Genomic DNA, 24,304 nt, shown 5'->3' with positions numbered 1-24,304 from the left:
TATAAAGTTTACAAGACCAAGAGGCCCTCTTCCCAATGATGGTCATCTTCGGATACATATGCAGCTAGAGACATGAGCTCCAGGAGTACTGGTTAGTTCATATTGTTGTTCCACCTATAGGGTTGCAGACCCCTTTAGCTCCTTGTGTACTTTCTCTAGCTCCTACATTGGGGGCTCTGTGATCCATCCAATAGCTGACTGTGAGCATCCACTTCTGTGTTTGCCAGGCCTCTGCATAGCCTCACAAGAGACAGCTATATCAGTGTCCTTCCAGCAAAATCTTGCTGGTGTATGCAGTGGTGTCAGTGTTTGGAGGCTGATTATGGGATGGATCCCCGAGTATGGCAGTCTTTAGATGGTTGATCCTTTTGTTTCAGCTCCAAACTTTTTTTCTGGAACTACTTCCATAGATGTTTTGTTCCCAATTCTAAAAGGGCAAAGTGCCCATACTTTGGTCTTCGTTCTTCTTGAGTTTCATGTGTTTTGCAAATTGTATCTTGTATCTTGAGTATTCTAAGTTTCTGGGCTAATATCCACTAATCAGTGAGTACATATCATGTGAGTTTTTTTATGATTGGGTTACCTCACTCAGGATGATGCCCTCTAGGTCCATCCATTAGCCTAGGAATTTCATAAATTCATTATTTTTAATAGCTGAGTAGTACTCCATTGTGTAAATGTACCACATTTTCTGTATCCATTCCTCTGTCAAGGAACATCTGGGTTCTTTCCAGCTTCTGGCTATTATAAATCAGGCTGCTATGAACATACTGGAGCAAGTGTCCTTCATACCCGTTGGAACATCTTCTGGATATATGCCCAGGAGAGGGATTGTGGCATCCTCCGGTGGTACTATACCCAATTTTCTAAGGAACAGCCAGACTGATTTCCAAGAGTGGTTGTAAAAAGTTGCAATCACAACAACAATGGAGGACTGTTCCTCTTTCTCCACATGCTTGCTAGCATCTGCTGTCACCTGAATTTTTGAACTTGGCCATTCTAACTGGTATGAGGTGGAATCTTGGGGTTGCTTTGTATTTTGTATTTCCCTGATGATTAAGGATGCTGAACACTTTTTCAAGTGCTTCTCAGCCATTCAGTATTCCTCAGGTGAGAATTCTTTGTTTAGCTGTGAGCCCCATTTTAATGGGGTTATTTGATTTTCTGGGGTACACTATCTTGAGTTCTTTATATATAATGGATATTAGTCCCCCTATCTGATTTAGGATAGATAAAGGTCCTTTCCAATCTGTTGGTGGCCTTTTTTTGTCTTATTGATGGTGTCTTTTGCCTTACAGAAGCTTTGGAATTTTATGAGGTTCCATTTGTCTATTCTCAATCTTACAGCACAAGCCATTGCTGTTCTATTCAGGAATTTCCCCCCTGTGCCCCTATCTTTGAGATTTCCTCCCACTTTCTCCACTATAAGTTTCACTGTCTCTGGTTTTATGTGGAGTTCCTTGTTCCACTTAGATTTGACCTGAGCACAAGGAGATAGGAATGGATCAATTCACATTCTTCTACATGATATCCACCAGTTGTGACAGCACCATTTGTTGAAAATGCTGTCCTTTTTCCACTGAGTGGTTTTAGCTTCCTTGTAAAAGATCAGGTAGCCATAGATATGTGGGTTCATTTCTGGGTCTTCAATTCTATTCTATTGGTCTACTTGTCTGTCGCTATAACAGTACCATGCAGTTTTTATCAAAATTGTTCTGTAGTACAGCTTTAGGTCAGGCATGGTGATTCCACCAGAGGTTCTTTCATCCTTGAGAAGAGTTTTTGCTATCCTAGGTTTTTTGTTATTCCAGATGAATTTGCAAATTACCCTTTCTAATTTGTTGAAGAATAGAGTTGGAATTTTGATGGGGATTGCATTGAATCTGTAGATTGCTTTTGGCAAGATAGCCATTTTTACTATATTAATCCTGCCAATCCATGAGCATGGGAGATCTTTCCATCTTCTGAGATCTTCTTTCATTTCTTTCTTCAGAGACTTGAAGTTCTTATCATACAGATCTTTCACTTCATTAGTTAGAGTCACGCCAAGATATTTTACATTATTTGTGACTATTATGAAGGATGTGGTTTCCCTAATTTCTCTCTCAGCCTGTTTATCCTTTGTGTAGAGAAAGGTCATTGACTTGTTTCCGTTAATTTTCTATCCAACTACTTCATTGAACCTGTTTATCAGATTTAGGAGTACTCTGGTGGAATTTTTAGGGTCATTATATATACTATCATATCATCTGCAAAAAGTGATATTTTGACATCTTCCTTTCCAATTTGTATCCCCTTGATCTCCTTTTGTCGTCGAATTGCTCTGGCTAGGACTTCAAGTACTATGTTGAATAGGTAGAGAGAAAGTGGGCAGCCCTGTCTGATTTTAGTGAGATTCCTTCCAGCTTCTCACCATTTACATTGATGTTGGCTACTGGTTTGCTGTAGATTGCTTTCATCATGTTTAGGTATGGGCCTTGAATTCCTGATCTTTCCAAGTCCTTTATCATGAATGGGTGTTGGATTTTGTCAAATACTTTCTCCACATCGAATGAGATGATCATGTGGTTTTTGTCTGTGAGTTTGTTTATATAGTGGATTACATTGATGGATTTCTGTATATTAAAACATCCTTGCATCACTGGAATGAAACTTACTTGGTCAGGATGGATGATTGTTTTGATGTGTTCTTGGATTTGGTTAGCGAGAATTTGTTTGAGTATTGTTGCATCGATATTCATACCAGAAATTGGTCTGAAGTTCTCTATCTTTGTTGGGTCTTTCTGAGGTTTAGGTATCAGAGTAATTGTGGCTTCATAGAATGAATTGGGTAGAGTACCTTCTGTTTCTATTTTGTGGAATAGTTTGTGAAGAACTGGAATTACATCTTCTTTGGAGGTCTGATAGAACTCTGCACTAAACCCATCTGGTCCTGAGCTATTTTTGGTTGGGAGACTATTCATGACTGCTTCTATTTCTTTAGGGGATATAGGACTGTTGAGATCATTAACCTGAGCCTGATTTAACTTTGGTAACTGTTATCTGTCTAGAAATTTGTCCATTTCATCCAGGTTCTCCAGTTTTCTTCAGTATAGCCTTTTGTAGAAGGATCTGATGGTGTTTTGGATTTCTTCAGGATCTGTTGTTTTGTCTCCCTTTTCATTTCTGATTTTGTTACTTAGGATGCTGTCCCTGTACCCTCTAGTGAGTCTGGCTAAGGGTTTATCTATCTTGTTGATTTTCTCAAAGAACCAGCTCCTAGATTGGTTGAATAGTTCTTCTTGTTTCCACTTGGTTTATTTTGCCCCCTGAGTTTGATTGTTTCCTGCCCTCTAATTCTCTTGGGGGAATTTGCTTCCTTTTTTCTAGAGCTTTTAGGTGTATTGTAAAGCTGCTCCTGTGTGCTCTATCCAGTTTCTTTTTGGAGGCACTCAGAGCTTTGAATTTTCCTCTTAGAAATGCTTTCATTGTTTCCCATAGGTTTGGGTATGTTGTGGCTTCATTTTCATTAAACTCTAAAAAGTCTTTAATTTCTTTCTTTATTCCTCCCTTGACCAAGGTCTCATTGAGAAGAGTGTTGTTCAGTTTCCACGTGAATGTTGGCTTTATATTATTTATGTTGTTATTGAAGATCAGCCTTAATGCATGGTGATCCGTTAGGATGCATGGGACAATTTCAATATTTTTGTATCTGTTGAGGCCTGTTTTGTGACCAATTATATGGTCAATTTTGGATAAAGTACCATGAGGTGCTGAGAAGAAGGTATATCCTTTTGTTTTAGGATAAAATGTTCTCTAGATATCTGTTAAATCCGTGTGTTTCATAACTTCTGTTAGTTTCACTGTGTCCCTGTTTAGTTTCTGTTTCCATGATTTGTCCATTGATGAAAGTGGTGTGTTGAAGTCTCCCACTATTATTGTGTGAGGTGCAATGTGTGCTTTGAGCTTTACTAAAGTTTCTTTAATGAATGTGGATGCCCTTACATTTGGAGCGTAGATATTCAGAATTGAGAATTCCTCTTGGAAGATTTTACCTTTGATGAGTATGAAGTGCCCCTCCTTTTTTCTTTTGATAACTTTGGGTTGGAAGTCGATTTTAAGTGATATTCGAATGGCTACTCCAGCTTGTTTCTTCAGACCATTTGCTTGGAAAATCGTTTTCCAGCCTTTCACTCTGCGGTAGTGTCTGTCTTTTTCCCGGAGATGGGCTTCCTGTAAGCAGCAAAATGTTGGGTCCTGTTTGTGTAGCCAGTCTGTTAGTCTATGTCTTTTTATTGGGGAATTGAATCCATTGATATTAAGAGATATTAAGGAAAAGTAATTGTTGCTTCCTATTATTTTTGTTGTTAGAGTTGGCATTCTGTTCTTTTAGTGGTCTTCTTTTAGGTTTGTTGAAGGATTACTTTCTTGCTTTTTCTAGGTCATAGTTTCCATCCTTGTATTGTTTTTTTGTTTTTTGTTTTCTTTTTCTATTATTATCCTTTGAAGGGTCTGATTTGTGGAAAGATATTGTATTAATTTGGTTTTGTCATGGAATAATTTGGTTTCTCCATCTATGGTAATTGAAAGTTTGGCTGGGTATAGTAGCCTGGGCTGGCATTTGTGTTCTCTTAGTGTCTTTATAACATCTGTCCAGGATCTTCTGGCTTTCATAATCCCTGGTGAAAAGTCTGGTGTAATTCTAATAGGCCTGCCATTATATGTTACTTGACCTTTTTCCCTTACTGCTTTTAATATTCTATCTTTATTTAGTGCATTTGTTGTTCTGATTATTATGTGTTGGGAGGAACTTTTTTCTGGTCCAGTCTATTTGGAGTTCTTTAGGCTTCTTGTATGTTCATGGGCATCTCTTTCTTTAGGTTTGGGAAGTTTTCTTCTATAATTTTGTTGAAGATATTTGCTGGCCCTTTAAGTTGAAAATCTTCATTCTCATCTACTCCTAATATCTGTAGGTTTGGTCTTCTCATTGTGTCCTGGATTTCCTGGATGTTTTGACTTAGAATCTTTTGCATTTTGAATTTTCTTTGATTGTTGTGCCCATGTTCTCTATGGAATCTTCTGCACCTGAGATTTTCTCTTCCACCTCTTGTATTCTGTTGCTGATGCTCACATCTATGGTTCCAGATTTCTTTCCTAGGGTTTCTATCTCCAGCATTGTCTCATTTTGGGTTTTCTTTATTGTTTCTACTTCCCTTTTTAGGTCTTGTATGGTTTTGTTCAATTCCATCACCTGTTTGGTCGTGTTTTCCTGTTTTTCTTTAAGGACTTCTACTTGTTTGGTTGTGTTTTCCTGTTTTTCTTTAAGGACTTGTAACTCTTTAGCAGTGTTCTCCTGTATTTCTTTAAGTGAGGTATTAAAGTCTTTCTTGATATCCTCTATCATTATCATGAGATATGCTTTTAAATCCAGGTCTAGCTTTTCGGGTGTTTTGGGGTATCCAGGACTGGCTGAGGTGGGAGTGCTGGGTTCTGATGATGGTGAGTTGTCTTGGTTTCTTTTAGTAAGATTCTTACGTTTGCCTTTAGCCATCTGGTAATCTCTGGAGTTAGTTGTTATAGCTGTATCTGGTTAGAGCTTGTTAGTCCCGTGATTCTGTTAGCTTCTATCATCAGACCTGGGAGACTATCTCTCTCCTGAGTTTCAGTGGTCAGAGTCCTCTCTGCAGGCAAGCTCTCCACTTGCAGGGAAGGTGCACAGACATCTGGCCTTTGGACCTGCCTCCTGGCATAAGATATAGGCCCAAAATAGGGCCTGTCCCAGAAGCTGTGCACCTTCTGCCTGTCCCAGAAGCTGTGCAGCTTCTGTAGTAGGCACTCTCACCTACACAGTCTAGTCTCTGAGAGACCAGAGAGGGATCCCCCAGGTGCTCCAGCAAATACCTCCCAGACTGGGCCGATACCTCTCCTCTGGTAGGGAAGGTGCCCGGATGTTTGGAGCCTGAAATGGGGCCTGCCCCAGAAGCCGCGTGGCCTCCTCCTGTCCCAGAAGCTGTCAGCCTCTGCAGTCCACACTCTCACCTGAGCAGACCAGTCTCTGAGGGATCCGGGAACCAAGATGGCTCCTCCAGGTGCTCCGGCAAAGTCCTCCCAGGCTGGGCGGATACCACTCTTCTGGTAGGGTAGGTGCCCAGATGTCTGGAGCCCGAAACGGGGTCTGCCCCAGAAGCTGTTAGCTTCTGGAGTCCACACTTTCACCTGCGCAGACCAGTTTCTGAGCCAGAAAACTTAAGAAACAGTTTGATATGGGAATTTTGTTTCCTAGAAATGTCAGAAGTTACTTCCATGTCTTACCAATGTAGCTGCCTAAATATGACCTGAACAGGGATGATACCAATAAACATACTAATGTGAAAGTGGCAAAGCTCAGGAGGCCTCAGTTCTGTACAATGAATTAAAAGCAACTAAGGAAGGAATGCTGTAAGCAGGAAAATGGCCTTCTCTAGGGAAGAGCATACCAATTGATTATCTAATACAAAATGGTCAACCCTGAAATAATATACATAAATGTAGCATTATACAGATTAATTAGGTTTCGTTTATACATTTAAGAACACACACGGAACAACACATAACAACAAAAAATGAGACACTTTGAATTTGAAAGAAAACAATTGGGAAGTCTGTGGAGAGTTTACATGTAGGAGAGGGAAGTGGTAAATATTGCAATTGCATTATAATCTCAAAAGCTATAAAAAGAAATATTTTTAAAATATGCTTAAGAGGTCCTAAAATTAAGAAGTGCCTATTACATAGAAGTTGTGAATATTACATTTGAGTCAAAAAAGTCTCTATGACTTCATGTAACATTCAGTATAATTTCCAATTGTATTGGTTTGAAGGAAAATGCCTCCCAAGGCTCACAGGAAATGGCATATTTTAAAGGATTAGAACACATGGCCTTTTGGTTTGGGAACCATATGCCAGGCCCAGTGGCTCTCTCTTCCTGATGCCTGCCTAACTGGGTGTAGCACTCTCAAGCTCCTTTGCCAGTACCATGTCTGACTGCATTCCACCATGGTGACAATTGACAAAACCTCTTAGCTGCAAGCCAGACTTAATTAAATGCTTTCTTTTATAGGAGTTGCTGTGGCCATGGTGTCTCTTCTCATAAAACCCTAACTAAGACATTAATTATGCTTATAAAATTCTACCTTGACTCTTAATAGATTGTCTAGGCAATAACAAACCCTCAACATTTTATCTTAAATACTTAGATCTTAGAAAAGAGTTAGGAAAAAAAGTAAAAGAAAGCTCTATTAAATATAAATAGGTGTGGGTAACTAATTAAAGCATTAGATTTAGTTTAATTAATTAGATTAATACCAATTGATTTTATAATACCAAATTGTCAACCCTGAAATTCTATACATAGATGTAACATAGAAATTGATCAAGTTTCATTTACATATTTTGGACCACACACAGATGTGTACAAGCATACACACAGAGACCAACACATAACAACAAAGAAAGAGTTATTAAATTTTAAAGCATTAGAGTCTAATGATTAGACTGAATGCAAGCATAGTTATCATCTCTAGTAGTTTACTCCTAAACTACAGCAAATTAGTAAGATTACAAGATGTAGTCGTCATGAAATTATTGTAACAGAAGTTAACTCTGATTCTCATGGCAGTCATTCAGTATACTTTACTGATTATTCGAAATAGTTACACATGAGATACCATAAATAATAAAAACTTTATCCAGGTTAAAATACTTTACATAATAATGTTAAACCTAACCATGTTATCTATGCTTGAGGAATGACACCTAAGACTGAGGCTCACCAGGCCTCACTTGCACATCTAGCAGGCTGCTTTTGCCATCATCTTCTCTGATTGTTGGTGTCCAGGCTGGTCTTGTTAACTGCTCATTAATTGAGCCACTCTCCCTGATATCAGAGAATGTTTCTGTATGTTGTAATTGAGTCTTTCTATATTTTCACCAGATTCACATGAGAAATGAAGTGTATTTTATAAAAACCAAGGACAACCACAGTAATATAACAAGAATAACACAGGCCACAGGAGGCAGAAAGGAACTTTCTAAATATTTTTTCTGGTTACTTGAGAATACATATTCTGAAGCAAAAATGAAATGACATGATTTATAGATGATATATGATTAAAAAATCTAGAAATAATGCTTTAGATATAATTTTCACAGGAAAAGAAGTCTTTGTAGGTACAGAATGTATTGTTTTTCTTTTACATGTATCTTTCAGCAACATAATTACAGAATAAGAAAACCTTACTCTTTTTCTTAAAGGGATTCAAAGGGATTCTAGGAGCCAGAGACACCAGCCTCTGTGATTGTGCATGCTATGAAAACGTGGCTCACTCATGCTGGCACTAACGCCCAGGGCCACAAATAGTCCTTGTCTGCCTGTCTCCTCTCATCCCCCTACCCCAAAGCCTGTACCATGTGATTCTCATTAATTTGATCCCTCTAGGATCTGCTTTCTGAACAGGTTATCATTCTTTCCCAGCACCTGCCCAGTAAGTGACCTCACATAATCATTCAGAGAGATAAAGACAAAGGGACAGAAGAGATCAAGGGGCAAAGCAAGGGGCTCAGAAGGAAATAAAAGCATATGGTGATTGGCAAATGGCAAATACATTATCTGACAGGTAAAAGTCAAAAGACTAGCACACACTACAGTGATTGCAAAGGGCCATGAGGTGGGTGAGGTACTTGTCACTTGGTTCCACTATCCAGATGATAAAAGGGTTTCTTACTGTGACATGCACACACATGAATATGTGGTAGTCACTAATTCTATATTTGTATTGTTTAGTTCTTTCCCTATTTTCCACCAATCTGTAGAATAAAGAAGCCTGTGTTAACATGTAACTCAAGGCAAAACTGGAACCCAGTTCAGATTCCAAGAAGTAGAATCTGAGACAATTCCAACGGGGCTCAGAACAAGTCACTAGAGTAAGGATTTGTTCCCAGCCTAAGGCTAGTAAGTTGACACTGACTGAAACCATCTTAGAAACCTAATTAACTTTTGCTTACTTACACTGTTTGGCTTTTGCTTTTAATTTATCTTTCCTGTATTCCCATTTGATCTCAAAGTTCCATTCTTGTCTAGTGACACATCTTCAACTGATCTAATTCTGTTTGGTTCTGTAAAAAGCCCTTACTGCTAAATAATAAATTGAATAGTAACATCAACATCCCAGAGGGGACAGCTTCCTCTTCTTTTGTAGCCTTTGGACAATGCAAGGGTTGGCTAGATGACTTAATGGAAAGTCTTGTCATATAATAGGCAAGAAGGTTTTCAACCTTTTCATTTACAGATTCATTTTGAAATGGAATGATTTCATTTACAGATTCATTTTGAAATTTTGCAGCAGAGATCTAAGTGCCTATATAAGAGGTGAATACTTAGATGATTACGAATACTCTATGGGGGTTTTAGACCAGCAGAAAAGCATACATCTACCTGAAGAGAGACACCAGGTCTAGCTAAGCACCAGCAGATTGATACCTTGAGAATTAGTGCCCAGAAAAGGCTGAATATACATGTATTTCTTTCTTTTTTTTTCCTTGTTCAAAATTTGTTCAAAAGATATTGCAAATGTATTTTCTACATTAAAAAACCTTTCAAATATCAATGATTGAAAAATGTTGAATTCACAAACATAATACACAATGCAAAAGTGATTCAAGAAGTTAAGCTCAGTATATACATTAGAGCCATATGTTACCATTTCATTCTGTAATTATCGATCACATATGGATGCGAAGAATCAAACTTCCGTGGAAGTAGAGGGAAAAACTAAGGGTACCTTATCTGTGGGTTCAGTTTTTAAATTAGAAACAACCAACATGAGTTGAAGATTCATAGGAAAAACAAAAACTGCTGAGAAATAAGTAAATGTATCTTTAAGTTCATAAATATTTTAAGTCTTTATGTTCATTATAAAAATATACAGGCTGGGGTCTGGAGAGATGTCTTAGCCGTTAAGAGTACTGACTACTCTTCCAGAGGTTCTGAGTTCAATTCCCAGCAAACATGGTGACTCACAACCATCTGTAATGGGATCCAATGCCCTCTTCTCGTGTATCTGAAGACAGTGTACTCACAATAAATAAATACATCAATCAATAAATAAATCTTTTAAAATAGATTCTCAGAAATATTTTAAGGAGACTCAATATTAACATATTTGCTTTCTTCAAACTTCCCAGAAATAAAGATTTTATAGCCTATCAACTGATATTGCATATACAATTTTGTGTCAGTAGACGTGTTTTACAACTGTCTTGGAGTTTTACTGCTGTGGACAGAAACTATGCCCTAATGCAACTCTTATAAAACACAACATTTAATTGGGTCTGACTTATATCTTCAGAGGTTCAGTCCATTATCATCAAGGCAGGAACAAAGCAGCATCGAGGCAGGCATGATGCAGGAGTTGCTGAGGGATCTACATCTTCATCTGAAGGATGCTAGCAGAATTCCAGGCAGCTAGGATGAGGCTCTTCAAGTCCACACTCATAGCGACACACCTACTCCAACAAGGCCACACCTCCTAGTAGTGCCACTCCCTGGGTCAAGCATATACAAATCATCACGTTTCACTCCCTGTCTCCCATAGACTTGTTCAAATATATGAGTCTATGGGGCCATACCATAGCATAACACAAAATATATTTAGTCCAACTTCAAAGGTCCCCATAGTCTATAGCAGTCTCAACAATGTTAAAAGTTCAAAATCTCTTCTGAGATTCACCTAATCACTTGACTATAATCCCCAAAGCAAGACAGAAAACCAACTGGGCAAACTCCAAACTCTGCATCTCCATGTCTGATTATAAGGTGGTCTTAAGATTTCCAACTACTTTTTCATCTTTGTTGACTGCAACAAATTCCTTTCTCTTGGGCTGGCTCCACTCCCTGTTAGACGCTTTCCTAGCCAATTGCTCTGACATCTCGAACATCTCAGGGTCTCCAAGGCAACTTCAATGTTACAGCTTCATGTTTCAATGTCTGGGATCCACGCATGATCTTCTGGACTTCTCCAAAGAACTTGAATCACTGTTCCAGATCCGCCTTCTGTAGCAATTTAAGGTCTGGATGATCCACTTCACTGCTGCTGCTGTTCTTGGTGATCATCTGATGGTACTGGCATCTTCAATACACTGGGGTCTTCCCCTGCAACTAGGCTTCACCAATAGCCTCTCATAGGTTCTCTTCATGGTGCCAAACCTGAACTCCTTTGCATGACCCCTTCAGTCCTGGGCCATCAACTGCAACTGAGGCTGCACCTTCACCAATACCCTCTCACAGTGCCAAGCCTCAGTTGTTCTTCATTACCTCTTCATGCCTTCAAAACCAGTATGGCCCAGGTGATTCTTACACATTACAAAGTACAGCTGCTGCAAGAAGTACAACCTTGGCTATCTCTGGAATACAGCTTCTTTGTGTTGTCAGAAAACACTTCCCAGAAGACTTGACTTCAGTGATCCTGGTCTCTTCTTCGCCCCTAATTTCTTAGCTCCAGCTAGACAGCATCAATTGTCCCAGTAGTCCCTTCTATTCTGGACTCTAAAGCCTGAGCCTGAGAGTTCTGCTGCTTGCTGGGGTTGTAACACGGACCTGCTGGTCTATTATATTATATCCAGCTTTTTGTTTTCCAACTCCTCCTCTGCCTAAGCTTGGCTGTTCTGGAACTTGTTTTGTAGACTGACTTTAAACTCAAGAGCTCTGCAGGCCTATCTCCTAAGCATTGGGATTAAAGGTGGGGTCCATACAGCCTGGATTTAAGTTTTTCTGCACCTAGAATGTGCTCTGTTGTAGGCTAGCCTGGAACTCAAAGATCTGCTTGTCTTTGCCTCCTGGGATTAAAAGCTTATACTACCATGCCTGGATCTAAATTTAGCTGGGTGGAATTTTGTCCCAAGGTCACTATTCCCTTAATTCAATTTAATATCCTTGAGCATAGGATTCAGCTCCATTCTACTTCCTGGTGCCCCTTTAAATGAACCCTCGAACCACATATTTTGTATTTTTTTTCCTTTCTCAACTTGCTTCTTTTTATTAAAATGCTGTTCATAAGAGTGAACTTTGTAACCACACAATAGAATTTACACCAGGTTGTTTTGAGTCTTCCTTTTTCAAAGCTATTAATCTAAATCTCTTCACCTTAGCCTCAGGCAGACTCTTTGGACAATGACAAAAATCAGCCACATTCTTCACCAAAATACTATAAAAACCCTCTCTAAACTACATGCTAAAATTCTTTTCCACTGAAACCTCTTGGGACAGGTCAGCACAGTTCAAATCACTCACAACAACAAAGTCTTCTGTAATCCTTCTATGATAGCCCATTAAGCCCCACTTAAAGCATTCTAATGCTTTCCAAACCCAAAGTCCCCAGATCCACATTCTTCCAAACAAAAACATGGTCAGGCCTATCACAACAATATCCCAGTCCCTGGTACCAGCTTCTGTTTTAGTTAGGGTTTTAGTGCTGTGAACAGACACCATGACCAAGATGACTCTCATAAGGGCAACATTTAATTGGGGCTGGCTTACAGGTTCATTCATTCATTCAGTTCATTATCATCAAGGCAGGAGCATGGCATCATCTAGGCAGACATGGAATTGGAGGAGCTGAGAGTTCTACATCTTCATCTAAAGACTGCTAGCAGAATACTGGCTTCCACGCAACTAGGAAAAGGTTCTTAAAGCCCACTCCCACAGTGACACATCTACTCCAACAATAGTGTCACTCCCTGGGCCAAGCATACACAAACCATCACAACACCCATATTCCTGTTTTATTGTTATACACACACTTACATATATTACACATATAAATTCATAGACATACTTTTGCATACATATGTATTCATTGTTTTCCTCTCATGTTTTACATGGTAGACGTCATTATTGACATTCTTTTATCTTCATGTACTAGATTTTATTTGTAAACATATTGTCATGTCACTTAGGAGCTTTTCTGTGTTGTAACAGTTTCTGCACCAATTAGCTGACATCAAGGATAGGAAACAATTCTCACATTACTGAAACTGATGAGAAAATAAAATGCACATCTAGAACTTTAAATGTAATCATTATACATCAAAAAAGGAAATATGCCAACACTATCACAATCCAAATTGAGAATTTGCTGAGAAAAGGAGAAACAGACATGTACTTCTTTTAAATTATACTTAGGCCTTGGGGAATGGCAATTTAGGTAGGAGCATTATCTGTGGAAACACAAGGACCAGAGTTCACAATCCCAATATGTATGCAAAATTATGGTTATGTCCATGCATGCTTCTAATCTCAGCACTGTCAGTGGCAGAAACAGGATCACCATTGGGCTTGCTGGCCACCAGCTTAGCTCCAGGTGAATCGAGAGACCTTTTCTCAGGGCAATAAGGTAGAGAGTAAAAGCTTGAAACCTGTTACCCACTGATCTCTACATGAATGCAGTGGTATTTGCTCCTGCACATATATATGTGCACACATCACAGTAATTCACTGCACACCCTCATACATAAAAATTGCACAGTGTACACAGGTAAATAAATAATAGATGAACTATAAAGAAATAAAACTATATTTAAATAATTCTTATGTTTGGTTGGTTGTATTCTACTTGACAATTTAATGTCGACAAAGAAATAATAAGAATTATTAATTCTAAGATAGAATAAAAATGAACTGATGAATATCAAGTACTTGCTTATTACTACAATTATTATATTGTAATAGAAGTAAATGAAGAGCTAAGGAATGAGAAAAATTCTTCATGTCATCTGAATTGCTAATGCACTAGAAAAGATCACTTTTATGTAAAATTTAGTGACTGTCTCTGAAGATTCTATACTAGACTGCTAATTTACAATTTCATCTCACTGTATTCGAAGTATGAACATAACCAAAGCCAAGAGAAGCCTTGTTTTTGCTAAGGTAACTGGAAGTTTAAGAGGCACACATTTAAAAACATATATATAGCACATTAGCAAATGACAATGAAAGCAAGAGTCAGAATCTGATAGTAAACCCTAACACAATTCACAGCAAAGTTTCTGATCTGAGAGTGTCACAACATATTGTCAACTGTCAGTAAATGTAAGTACAAAAAGTTTAATTTTATTATAGTTGTATTTATATCCATTGTTCCTTTCTTCACTGTTAAACTCATTCACAGAAAGCTTGACAATTGACTTAGCTTTTTGAGTATTAGATTACAGGCTTCATCTAGTTTGCTTATATTAGCCTGAAGATAGAAAGTAATGAAATGGTTTAGAAAGTTCTAGAAACTTATATAAGAATATTTCTCAATGTTGTCATTTATAACAATTTTCTAATATTAAAAGTTTGTGATCGAATTATTAAGATTCTAAAAGTAAGATGGAAAGGTTATCTACATCACTAATGTAGATTAGTGATGGTAGTATACATCTCTAATCCCAGTATTCAGGAGATGAGGCATTAGGTGGTCCTCAGAGGCACTGTGAATTTAAAGCCGATCTACAGCAAAGACTCTTAAAGGAATCTGCAGACTTGTCCAAAGATTATTATTCCAAATGAGATAAGAAATTCGTCCTAAAGAAAGCTCAGAAATGACTCAACTCAAAATTTAAGGTTTACCATGCCAGAAAGCATGAATTTAAAGCAACACTTATGTTAATGCCTTAAAAATATAGTTCCTAAGACTTCTTTATCAGCTCTGTGTTCCTTCACCCAAATATAGTCATCCTATATGATTACAACAACCAATTCCAGAAAACTTTGGAGTACATTCTTTTTTTCCTGGATGTTGTAGGTGAAATAGAAGGTGTGTGACTCTATAAATGTTTGTCTTGCCAACATCTCCATATCTTCAAGTTAAACTAATTATAAGTGATGATTACACAAGAAAATCGAGCTATGGAAAATGATGGGAAGTGACCCATATTTTTAGAAAACAATAGTCTTAATAAAAGATTAATCTTTACATCTAAATATTATCAACAGCTCTACTAATAGTTACAGGCAAGAGGAAGTACTCTTTTGACTGATCATAGAATAGGATCATAATTTGATTTTCTCCACCACTAGGAATATACTACATAAATATCCAATCTTTATTCATCAGGATGTCAGTTATCTTAGACAAAATGCAAAATGATGACTTATTTTTAAAATCACTTTGTTCTAGACTTTTCTTTTTGCTTATCTATTCACTTTTGTATCTGGCTTCCATAAAATGAGGAAAGCTGGTGTTAGGGGATTCATGGCAATAAAATAAAATCCATCACAGATGTCAAAGTGTACATTTTCTTTTCTTTTTCTATTTATTAGATATTTTCTTTATATACATTTCAAATGCTATCCCAAAAGTTCCCTATACCCTCCCTCCACCCTGCTCCCCTACCCACCCACTCCTACTTCTTGGGCCTGGCATTGGCCCTTGGCCCTGTACTGGGGCATATAATGTTTGCAATACCAAGGGGTCTCTCTTCCCAGTGATGGCCAACTAGGCCATCTTCGGCTACATAAGCAGCTAGAGACATGAGCTCTGGGGCTACTGGTTAGTTCACATTGTTGTTCCACCTATAGGGTTGCAGACCCCTTCAGCTCCATGGGTGCTTTCTCTAGCTTCTCCATTTTGGACCCTGTGTTCCATCCTATAGATGACTGTGAGCATCTACTTCTGTATTTGCCAGGCACTGGCATAGCCTCATACGAGACAGCTATAGCAGGGTCCCTTCAGCAAAATCTTTCTGGCATATGCAATAGTGCCTGGGTTTGGTGGCTGATTATGGGATGGGTCCCCAGGTGGGGTAGTCTCTGGATAGTCCATCCTTTCATCTTAGCTCCAAACTTTGTCTCTGTAACTCCTTTCATGGGTATTTTGTTCCCTATTTGAAGGAGGAATGAAGTATCCACCCATTGGTCTTCCCTCTTCTTGATTTTCTTATGTTTTGCAAATTATATCTTGGGTATTCTAAGTTTCTGGGCTAATATCCACTTATCAGTGAGTACATATCTAATGACTTCTTTTGTGATTGGGTTACCTCACTAAGGATGATATCCTCCAGATACATCTATTTGTCCAAGAATTTCATAAATCCATTGTTTTTAAAAGCTGACTAGTACTCCATTATGTAAATGTACCACATTTTCTGTATCCATTCTATTTTTGTTTTCTATGTAATTATAACATACTTAAATTATTTTGAATGGTATGTGATTTTATTGCTTTACCAAAAGAAAAACTGTAGTGAAAATTATGTTTTTCTTAGATTTTATATAACTATCCAAAAGGAATATTTGATGGTAGCATTGTGTGTCCATGATTCTAGGATTTATCAGAAAGGAAATGAGAAGGCTCAGAATTAACTTACTTCACCAGAACTGGTAACCTGGCATTTGACAGCTGCAACTAACATCCTAGGCCATTGTTAATGAAGATTAGAGGCCACAGCCAATCACTGTGCTATTTAGAGAGGTATACTGGACTACTGACCTTGGCAGGCATTGCTACTCAGCCTTTTTCCATCTCTAAGAGTATTCAAGCTACAACTATGGAAGGTTGCTGGAAATGTCTGCATGTAAAAATCCATTAGTCAGAAAGAGATGGAGAGCGACTCAGAGCTACAGAAGACACCCTCATCCATTTGAGAGTACATTTTCTAAATTTTGCTACTGAATTAAACAAGACCTTCCAAAAGCAAATTTATTGGATTAAAATAACTCAAATGTCCTCTCACGCTAGACCATAGTGTCTTCTGGTAATAAAAAAAAAAGAAAAGAAAGAAAGAAAAAGAAATCAAATATACACTGCTTAAATATCACTTTTACATTTTTTCACTAAGTTGGGATAGGATAAGTTTCTGTAATTCAATATTCTGAATATAAAGATATTCATGAGTCTCAGGGATCTGCATATTTTGACAGAATTTGGATTTAGGAAAAAAACTTGTTTCTTGGGTAGTTAAATCCTTTGTCTCCTAAAAATAAATTAAAGCATTCTCACTTGTTAGCCTTAAATTTGTGGTTATAAAACTTAAATCGAGAGCCGGGCGTGGTGGCGCACGCCTTTAATCCCAGCTCTCCGGAGGCAGAGGCAGGCGGATTTCTGAGTTCGAGGCCAGCCTGGTCTACAAAGTGAGTTCCAGGACAGCCAAGGCTACACAGAGAAACCCTGCCTCGAAAAACCAAAAAAAAAAAAAAAAAAAAAAAAAAAAAAAGTGACAAAACTTAAATCGAGTGACTGAGAATAACAATGTTTTTAAGAACAATTTTTGTTCTTTAACTTTTTTTTCAAAACACTTGAAATAGTTTAGAATTGAAATTAATTTTAATTTTTAAAAATTTTATAATTTTAAATAATGATATGAATAAATTATATATTCTCTAGGCTTATTTAACTACTAAATACCTCATTGATACAAAACCACTATAACTTTCACATTAGAAAATTTCTCATGCTAAAGATGATGGTAACTAGAAGTCTCCAGGGTCCTTTGATTTCCCTTATGCTTTATAACCTTAGGACCCAAGCCCTAAACCTGATTCTTTTTTTTTTTTAACCCTCACTTTAGCTGCTGCCAAAGTCATATCCTCTACTTAGATCATAAGAATCAATACTCATGATATATATATATATAATTTAAAGAAACAAAGCATGGAAATTAATTTTTTGGTTGGTTGTGGTTGTTGTTTTGTTTTCCGATTTTTCAGCATAGGGGATCTCTGTAGAGCCTTGCTTTTCCGGGACACCATATGTAGACCAGGCTGGCATTGATCTCAGAGTTTTACTGGTCCCTGCCCCCTCAGGTGCTGGTGTTACAGGTATGTACCACTTAAACCTACTCCCACAGGAACGAAGATAAAAGCTTACTCATTCAGTGGTCAAATTTAGCTGACAGTTTTGGAGGGGATGATCCTGGAAAGGAGGGAAACTGGAAACCTATCCCTCTTGTGTCTACAAGTCTGACTTTATTCCTTTGTCTTTGCTGTGATCATGTTGTGGTCAAACCCAGCTGACCACAGGCTAGAATTTCAGAACTTGTGAGCTCAAAGGAACTATTTCTTCCTTTATGTTAACTCTGGTGTTTTGTCACAGTGACAAAAAGCTGACAGAAAAAGAAACTTATCCCAATTCACCAAGCTTAGCTGTACCTTAAGAATTAGATTGTGATTATGTCATGCCAACATTATGGTCAAACCATGAGAAAAGCTCAAAGGGCAATAGAAACTCCTTATATTTTCTTGATTTTTTATGGTTATGGAGCTGCTGGATATAATAAAAAAATCTGTAGCAGTTGACACTTTTAAGAAAACTGTCAGGATAAAGTAGAATAATAGTCATAGACCACTGGTTTTTTCCAATGAGAATCTTAAGTTAATCTACAGCATTTCCTTGTATACTAATACACTGAACAAATAAATACTGAAGAACAGTAAACATCAAATGAAGAAATATAGATTTGCTATAACTGTGGTGAAAAATACACTTATAGTTATCTTCCATACACTATAGCAAGGAAAGTAATCCGTGAGCCAGCTCAAAAGAACCGAATTACAGCAGTAAAGTCAAATCAAGTAAACTTTGCTGTAAATATGTTTGAGATTTGGGGTCACAAAGTCAGGGAATAAAAACACCACATCACAGGATTTACAAAGGCCACACCAGTCGGGAAAATAAGTCATGAGTGCATTGCATCAGTGAAACCAGAGAAAATGTATTAATGCATAATCAGGATTAACAATGTTATGCTTATACATATAGATATTGTATGCAATAATGTGACCATTATATAGGTTCTTAGAAAAAAGTGGTATGCTGTCTAAATTTTCATAGACTAAGGCAAGCTTAATCTATGGAAAATGTATAGGTGTTAGTAAAGCTTAAGTAAAATGTATAGGCAGACATTTCAATGACTTAGAGTGATATTATCTTTGCTATTCCTTCCAAGACACCTCCAAATTTCCCGTCTTGAATCAGACTTACCTCCTGTCTGAGTGATGACTTGTATATCGCTAGAAAGAGGACCATCTCCAATTGAGGTAAAAGCCAGGACTTTGACAGAGTATGTTTTTTGGGGTACTAAATTGCCAATAGTAGTGATTTGGCTATCAGCTACATTGTGTTTCATCCAGTTGTTGACATGCTGAGTGGGGTCCATTGTATAATAAACTCTATACCCTTGGATCTGTCCATTTGGCTCCTCAGGTTCCTTCCACTGTACCAGAATGGTGGTAGAGCTCAACATGCGTGCCTGAACATCCCGTGGGGCACTGGATGGTGCTTGTTCTGAGGTCTGAGTTAACACAGGCTCACTTGCTGGGCCTCGTCCAATGTTATTGACAGCAACAACTCTAAATTCATAATCCGAGTAGGGACTTAATCCGGCAACACTGTAGCGTGTGGTGGCTATCCCATCAATTTCTTTATATGGTTCTTCAGAATTTTTAGGCTTATGCTGAATGATGTAGTAAGAGACAGGCTCAGGATTCCCAGAGTCCCATGTTAGTGTGATGCTTGTAGCTGTGCTCTCGGTCACTACAGGAGTTCCTGGAGGTTTGGGTAAGGCTTTGGGACAGAAAAAGAGACAATGACTATCTTTTCTAGGTATTACATCAATCACTATACAGCATAGTTAGTTTGACCAGATTATATAACTATTGAAGATTTAACCAAATGAAGCAAAGTAACATGTCCTAAGACAGCTGTTCTCAACCTTCTTAATGCTACAGTCCTTTAACACATTTCTTCATGTTGTGGTTCTGTCAATCATAAAATTATTTTGTTGCTATTTCATAACTTTAATTTCTCTATTGTTATGAATCATAATGCAAATATTTGATATGTGAACCCCAAAGAGGTCATGACCCACAGGTTGACATCTGATGTCCTAGTAAGTCAAGAGAAAAGTAAAATACATAAAGGTGATCCAGATTCCATCTTACTAGCAGATCTTGATGACATTTTGGAGATTGTACTTAAATCTACCACTTATTTACTTTGTCATCCTGGATAAATCACTTAGTGTCTTTTGGCTTTCATTTCCTCATGTAAGCATTGGAGAAGCTGTAGTACTGGAGTTGTGCTATAGAGCTGATCAGCTGTAGTTCATGTGATAATTTATGAGCTAATCCAGTAAAACGCATACAGCATGTCTGAGAATCTCAAAAACAGTAACTGCAGTTTTTGTAATTCTTATTTCAAATGCTTAGCCACTTCTTCCCTGATTCAATAAATTAATTTTGTAAATAAATACCAATAAACATTAAATGTGGAATACATGAAATTAAATTGCTATTAATGGACTGGTGCCCGAATACTTTTCTATTTGTAAGACATTATGAACTTGTTAGTAAGAGCTGAAATAAACCCTTGCTTTACCAAGTTCCTTTTAGTTATGGTGTCTCATAAAGCAATAGAAAACTTGACAAAGACACTTGTAAATAATCTATCTAAAATAGTTTATTTAAAAACTATTAAGGAAGAATTATGACAGTGTATTTTGCCTGGAATTTCGAAGAGGCCTGTGTTGTCTCTCATCAACACACACACACACAAATATATACATGCACACACATACACACACAGGAACACGCACACACGCACATATACCAGTTTTGAGGGAAGTAGAATAATAGTTTTAAGTCATGTCTCTTCATAATTATTTAAATTGCTTAGAAAATTAATGGCATATTCATAAATCACTTTTAAAGGATTTTGTCAATAATAACATTCTTGTGTTCTACATTAGACATATCCAAGATTATAGCTAGTCAAAAACCACCTGTATTTATTTTTTACTAATTTATTCTCTCATATATTACACAGTGCCCACAGTTTTCCTTTCCTCATTTCCTTCTAGTCCCTCCCCGACCTCTCACCTCCCATGCACTCCTCCTTTAAAAAATGGCTTTTAGAAAACAGGACCCCCAATGGAGGAGCTAGAGAAAGTACCCAAGAAGCTAAAGGGATCTGCAATCCTATAGGTAGAACAACATTATGAACTAACCAGTATCCCGGAGCTCTTGACTCTAGCTGCATATGTATCAAAAGATGGCCTAGTCGGCCATCACTGGAAAGAGAGGCCCATTGGACTTGTAAACTTTATATACCCCAGTACAGGGGAACGCCAGGGCCAAAAAAGTGGGAGTGGGTGGGTAGGGGAGTGGGTGGGAGGGTATGGGGGACTTTTGGGATAGCATTGGAAATGTAAATGAGGAAAATATGTAATAAAAATAATAAAAAAAACCTTTTTTCCCATTCCTAACATACAAATTGCCATATAGAATTATTTATGTAAAACTTTAAGGAATCCCTCCCTGGGGGGGGGGGAATCTGCTTCTTTTTTTTCATTTTAAAATAACACAATTCAAAATGAAAAACATAAGAGTACAAGCCATCTTTACTGGTCAGCTCATCTAAAAGTTTTACTCTAGATAATAAATAAAAACGAAGAAGAAGAAGAAGAAGAAGAAGAAGAAGAAGAAGAGGAAGAGGAAGAGGAAGAGGAAGAGGAAGAGGAAGAGGAAGAGGAAGAAGAAGAGGAAGAAGAAGAAGAAGAAGAAGAAGAAGAAGAAGAAGAAGAAGAAGAAGAAGAAGAAGAAGAAGAAGAAGAAAAGGAAACCAATCCAGAAGATAGTGCTCATAATCAGACTTGTTCCCTGTAAGGAGTAAGGCTAGCATCACAGGGGTCAGACTCATTCCCTGTAAGGAGTAAGGCTAGTATCACAGTCCCCCCTGAGATATATGGCAGCTGAGGAATGGCAAACATTGGCTTCTTTTCTATTTGGTTTTGCTTCTTTTTCTTTGAGATTTTACTTTTATATTTCATCCTTTAAGGTAAGAAAGGATAGGGAGGTAGGAAGACTCAGGAAAAGAAAGCTACAAAAGTGAATATGTTAATTAGCTTGGTGTTTCTCTCATTTTCAAATTCTTTAATGTCTTTGGCAAACCTCAAATGTCACAAGCTCAAACAGTTATAATGAAAAGAGGTGGTTTGATGTTTGCAAGTTACTAATATCTTCAGAATTATAACACTTAGCAAAGAGAATTTAATAAAATTAGTAACAAAAAAGCATTTATTTAACTATTCTGGACTTTCATTTTGGAAAGTGGACCACTCTGAACTTTCAGGTAAATAAAATACTCTTAAATAAGGTTGAGTTTATTGAGGTAGCATCAGTGATTGTGTTATCATACTTTTTACAGTAACACTGTATACATATAATGTAGAAACAAAGACAAATATGCTTAAAACTTTAAGAATATATAGGACATTATATTACATGGCTACTATATGAATAATGTATACTTTTGTTGTTATGTCATATTATATACTGAATATCTACACTCACAGACATGATATCAATTATAACAAGTGTGCTACATTTGTTTTTAAATTCATGCTTCCAAAATGGCATGATGAACTGAGCTCTTTTTGTACTAAATCTAGACACTGACAGGAAACTCAAATCACCCTCACTGTGACCCAATTGATAAGTTTTCTATAATTACGTAAGCATTGCGGAAAAGAAAGTGGTATTCACACATATTCAACTCCCTTTTTGGCTGAAAATTTTTTTCACAGAATGTACTACTTTGGTTATATTTAGTACATTTATTGGAGAAGAAAATATTTCGCGAGTATTCATATATGCAAGGTGAAGGACAGAACTAAGATAGAACAGATCCATTTGCATTTTGCTTCTTAATGGTAGGGCCATCAAACAGAGCACCTATTATTAATAGGTCATACTGATTTCAGCACTTTCTCTTATTTCTGCTTTTTCAGAGATTTTATGCATTTAATGACAGTTATTAATATTCTTCTTAAGCCCCCTATCAATAATTTGAACCAGTATAACGTCTGCAGGCCAGCCATCTACGAGAACAGCATACCTGGTGTAGCATTCCAGATTCTGTCTGCTCAGTGACTAAATCAGACTTCCTTTCAAATATTGTAATTATTATCCTAATTTAGACTGCTAATATCTTAGGAATTAACCTGTATGTGGTTTCTAGTAATAAATATGCAATCCTACTTCCTCAGGAGGCTAAAGCAATAGATCAGTGATTGATAGCTTCTGTGGGATACAGTGCAAATTCAACCACAATCTGCAGTTTAATGAGACACTGTCTCAAACTGAAAATTAAGGAAGGACTGAGGTGGTAGCTTAGAGGTAGAGCACTCGGTATGTAGATTCAATATCTAAGATCTCAGAAAGGAAAGAAGATAAGGGGAGGGAAAGGTGAGAGAAACCTGTCTACCTAAGATGAACATTTTATATAATACCACAGATGAGATTAGGCCCTAGACAACTGAAGCACTGAGAGATAAGTTGATTCATTTTAAAATTCTGGGTCTAAAATGAGCATAAGTACGTTTTTCTGAGCACGAGCTGAACATACCTTTGACAGTGATCTGTGCTATTGCTTCAATGACCCCCAACGTCGACATAGCAACACAGGTGTAATTTGCTGACTGTCTTACATCATTCAGTTCTAGGACATTTCTTCCTATCGGCATATCATCTTCTGGTGTCAGATCTTCTGCCCCCAACATCCACTTCACATAAGGCATTGGTGACCCCACTGCCACACAGGTGATATTTACACTTCCACCTGGCATGATTTCATGATTAGTGGGTGGGATAGAGAATCTTGGTGGGACACGGCGAACTGGAACAAAACACAAGGTCACATGATAACATATGCGAGGCAAGAATGAAGCAGCTTGTGAAACACATGACATGCACCAGACATACATGACTAAACAAGTGAAACATAGTGTAAATTATCCAAAATCACAACAAAAAGATAAACTGTGGATAGTACAGACCATACAAGTATGGTGTGTGTATACACAGAATCAATTATTTAGTTTAATCATTGATATCTTAGACACAGTCATACAACAGTTGACTCAGACCTACAAAGGCCCCCCCACACACAAAAAGAAAATCTATTTACAAATTAACAGTACACAAACACCATGCAAAAGAGAAACACCAAACTATATACATACATGCATATAACAATGATTCTATGCAGGCATGTATATTCAAATAGGTGGCAGAATGTCATCAGCATGTGTGAGTAGCAAGACTGACTTCAGTACTGTGTACTCGAAGCTGATAGGAATGTGTGTATGGGGCAGTCACATCTCACCCTGGAAAACATAACCTGGAGGACACTGAAATGGCAATTTATTTGCTTTCAGATTCTGAAGGATACAGCCTCAAAACTTCAACTAAAGATGGAACAAACAGGAATATATGTGAGTCTGTGTTTCTGTGTGTATCTTCTGGGGGTGTGTC

At 37.5% G+C, this 24,304-nt stretch overlaps 1 protein-coding gene across 25 annotated transcripts in view; it reads right to left on the bottom strand.

Annotated features, from left to right (window-relative positions):
* Ptprd (protein tyrosine phosphatase receptor type D) overlaps positions 1–24,304 on the bottom strand; it is a 2,287,128-nt gene that overhangs the window by 173,733 nt on the left and 2,089,091 nt on the right. For all 25 annotated transcript variants that reach the window (XM_085839214.1, XM_085839210.1, XM_085839224.1 and 22 more), the window contains 2 exons: positions 23,397–23,666; positions 18,975–19,556 (listed from right to left, as the gene is read on the bottom strand). In XM_085839214.1, coding sequence (XP_085695340.1) covers positions 18,975–19,556; positions 23,397–23,666 — 852 coding nt within the window. The remainder of the gene's footprint in view (positions 1–18,974; positions 19,557–23,396; positions 23,667–24,304) is intronic.

This window comes from Mus caroli, unplaced genomic scaffold (genome assembly GCF_978045245.1).
Source record: "Mus caroli unplaced genomic scaffold, Mus_caroli_1 scaffold_6, whole genome shotgun sequence".
NCBI classification, from domain to species: Eukaryota; Metazoa; Chordata; class Mammalia; order Rodentia; family Muridae; genus Mus; species Mus caroli.
This window is presented reverse-complemented; position numbering and strand designations above follow the sequence as displayed.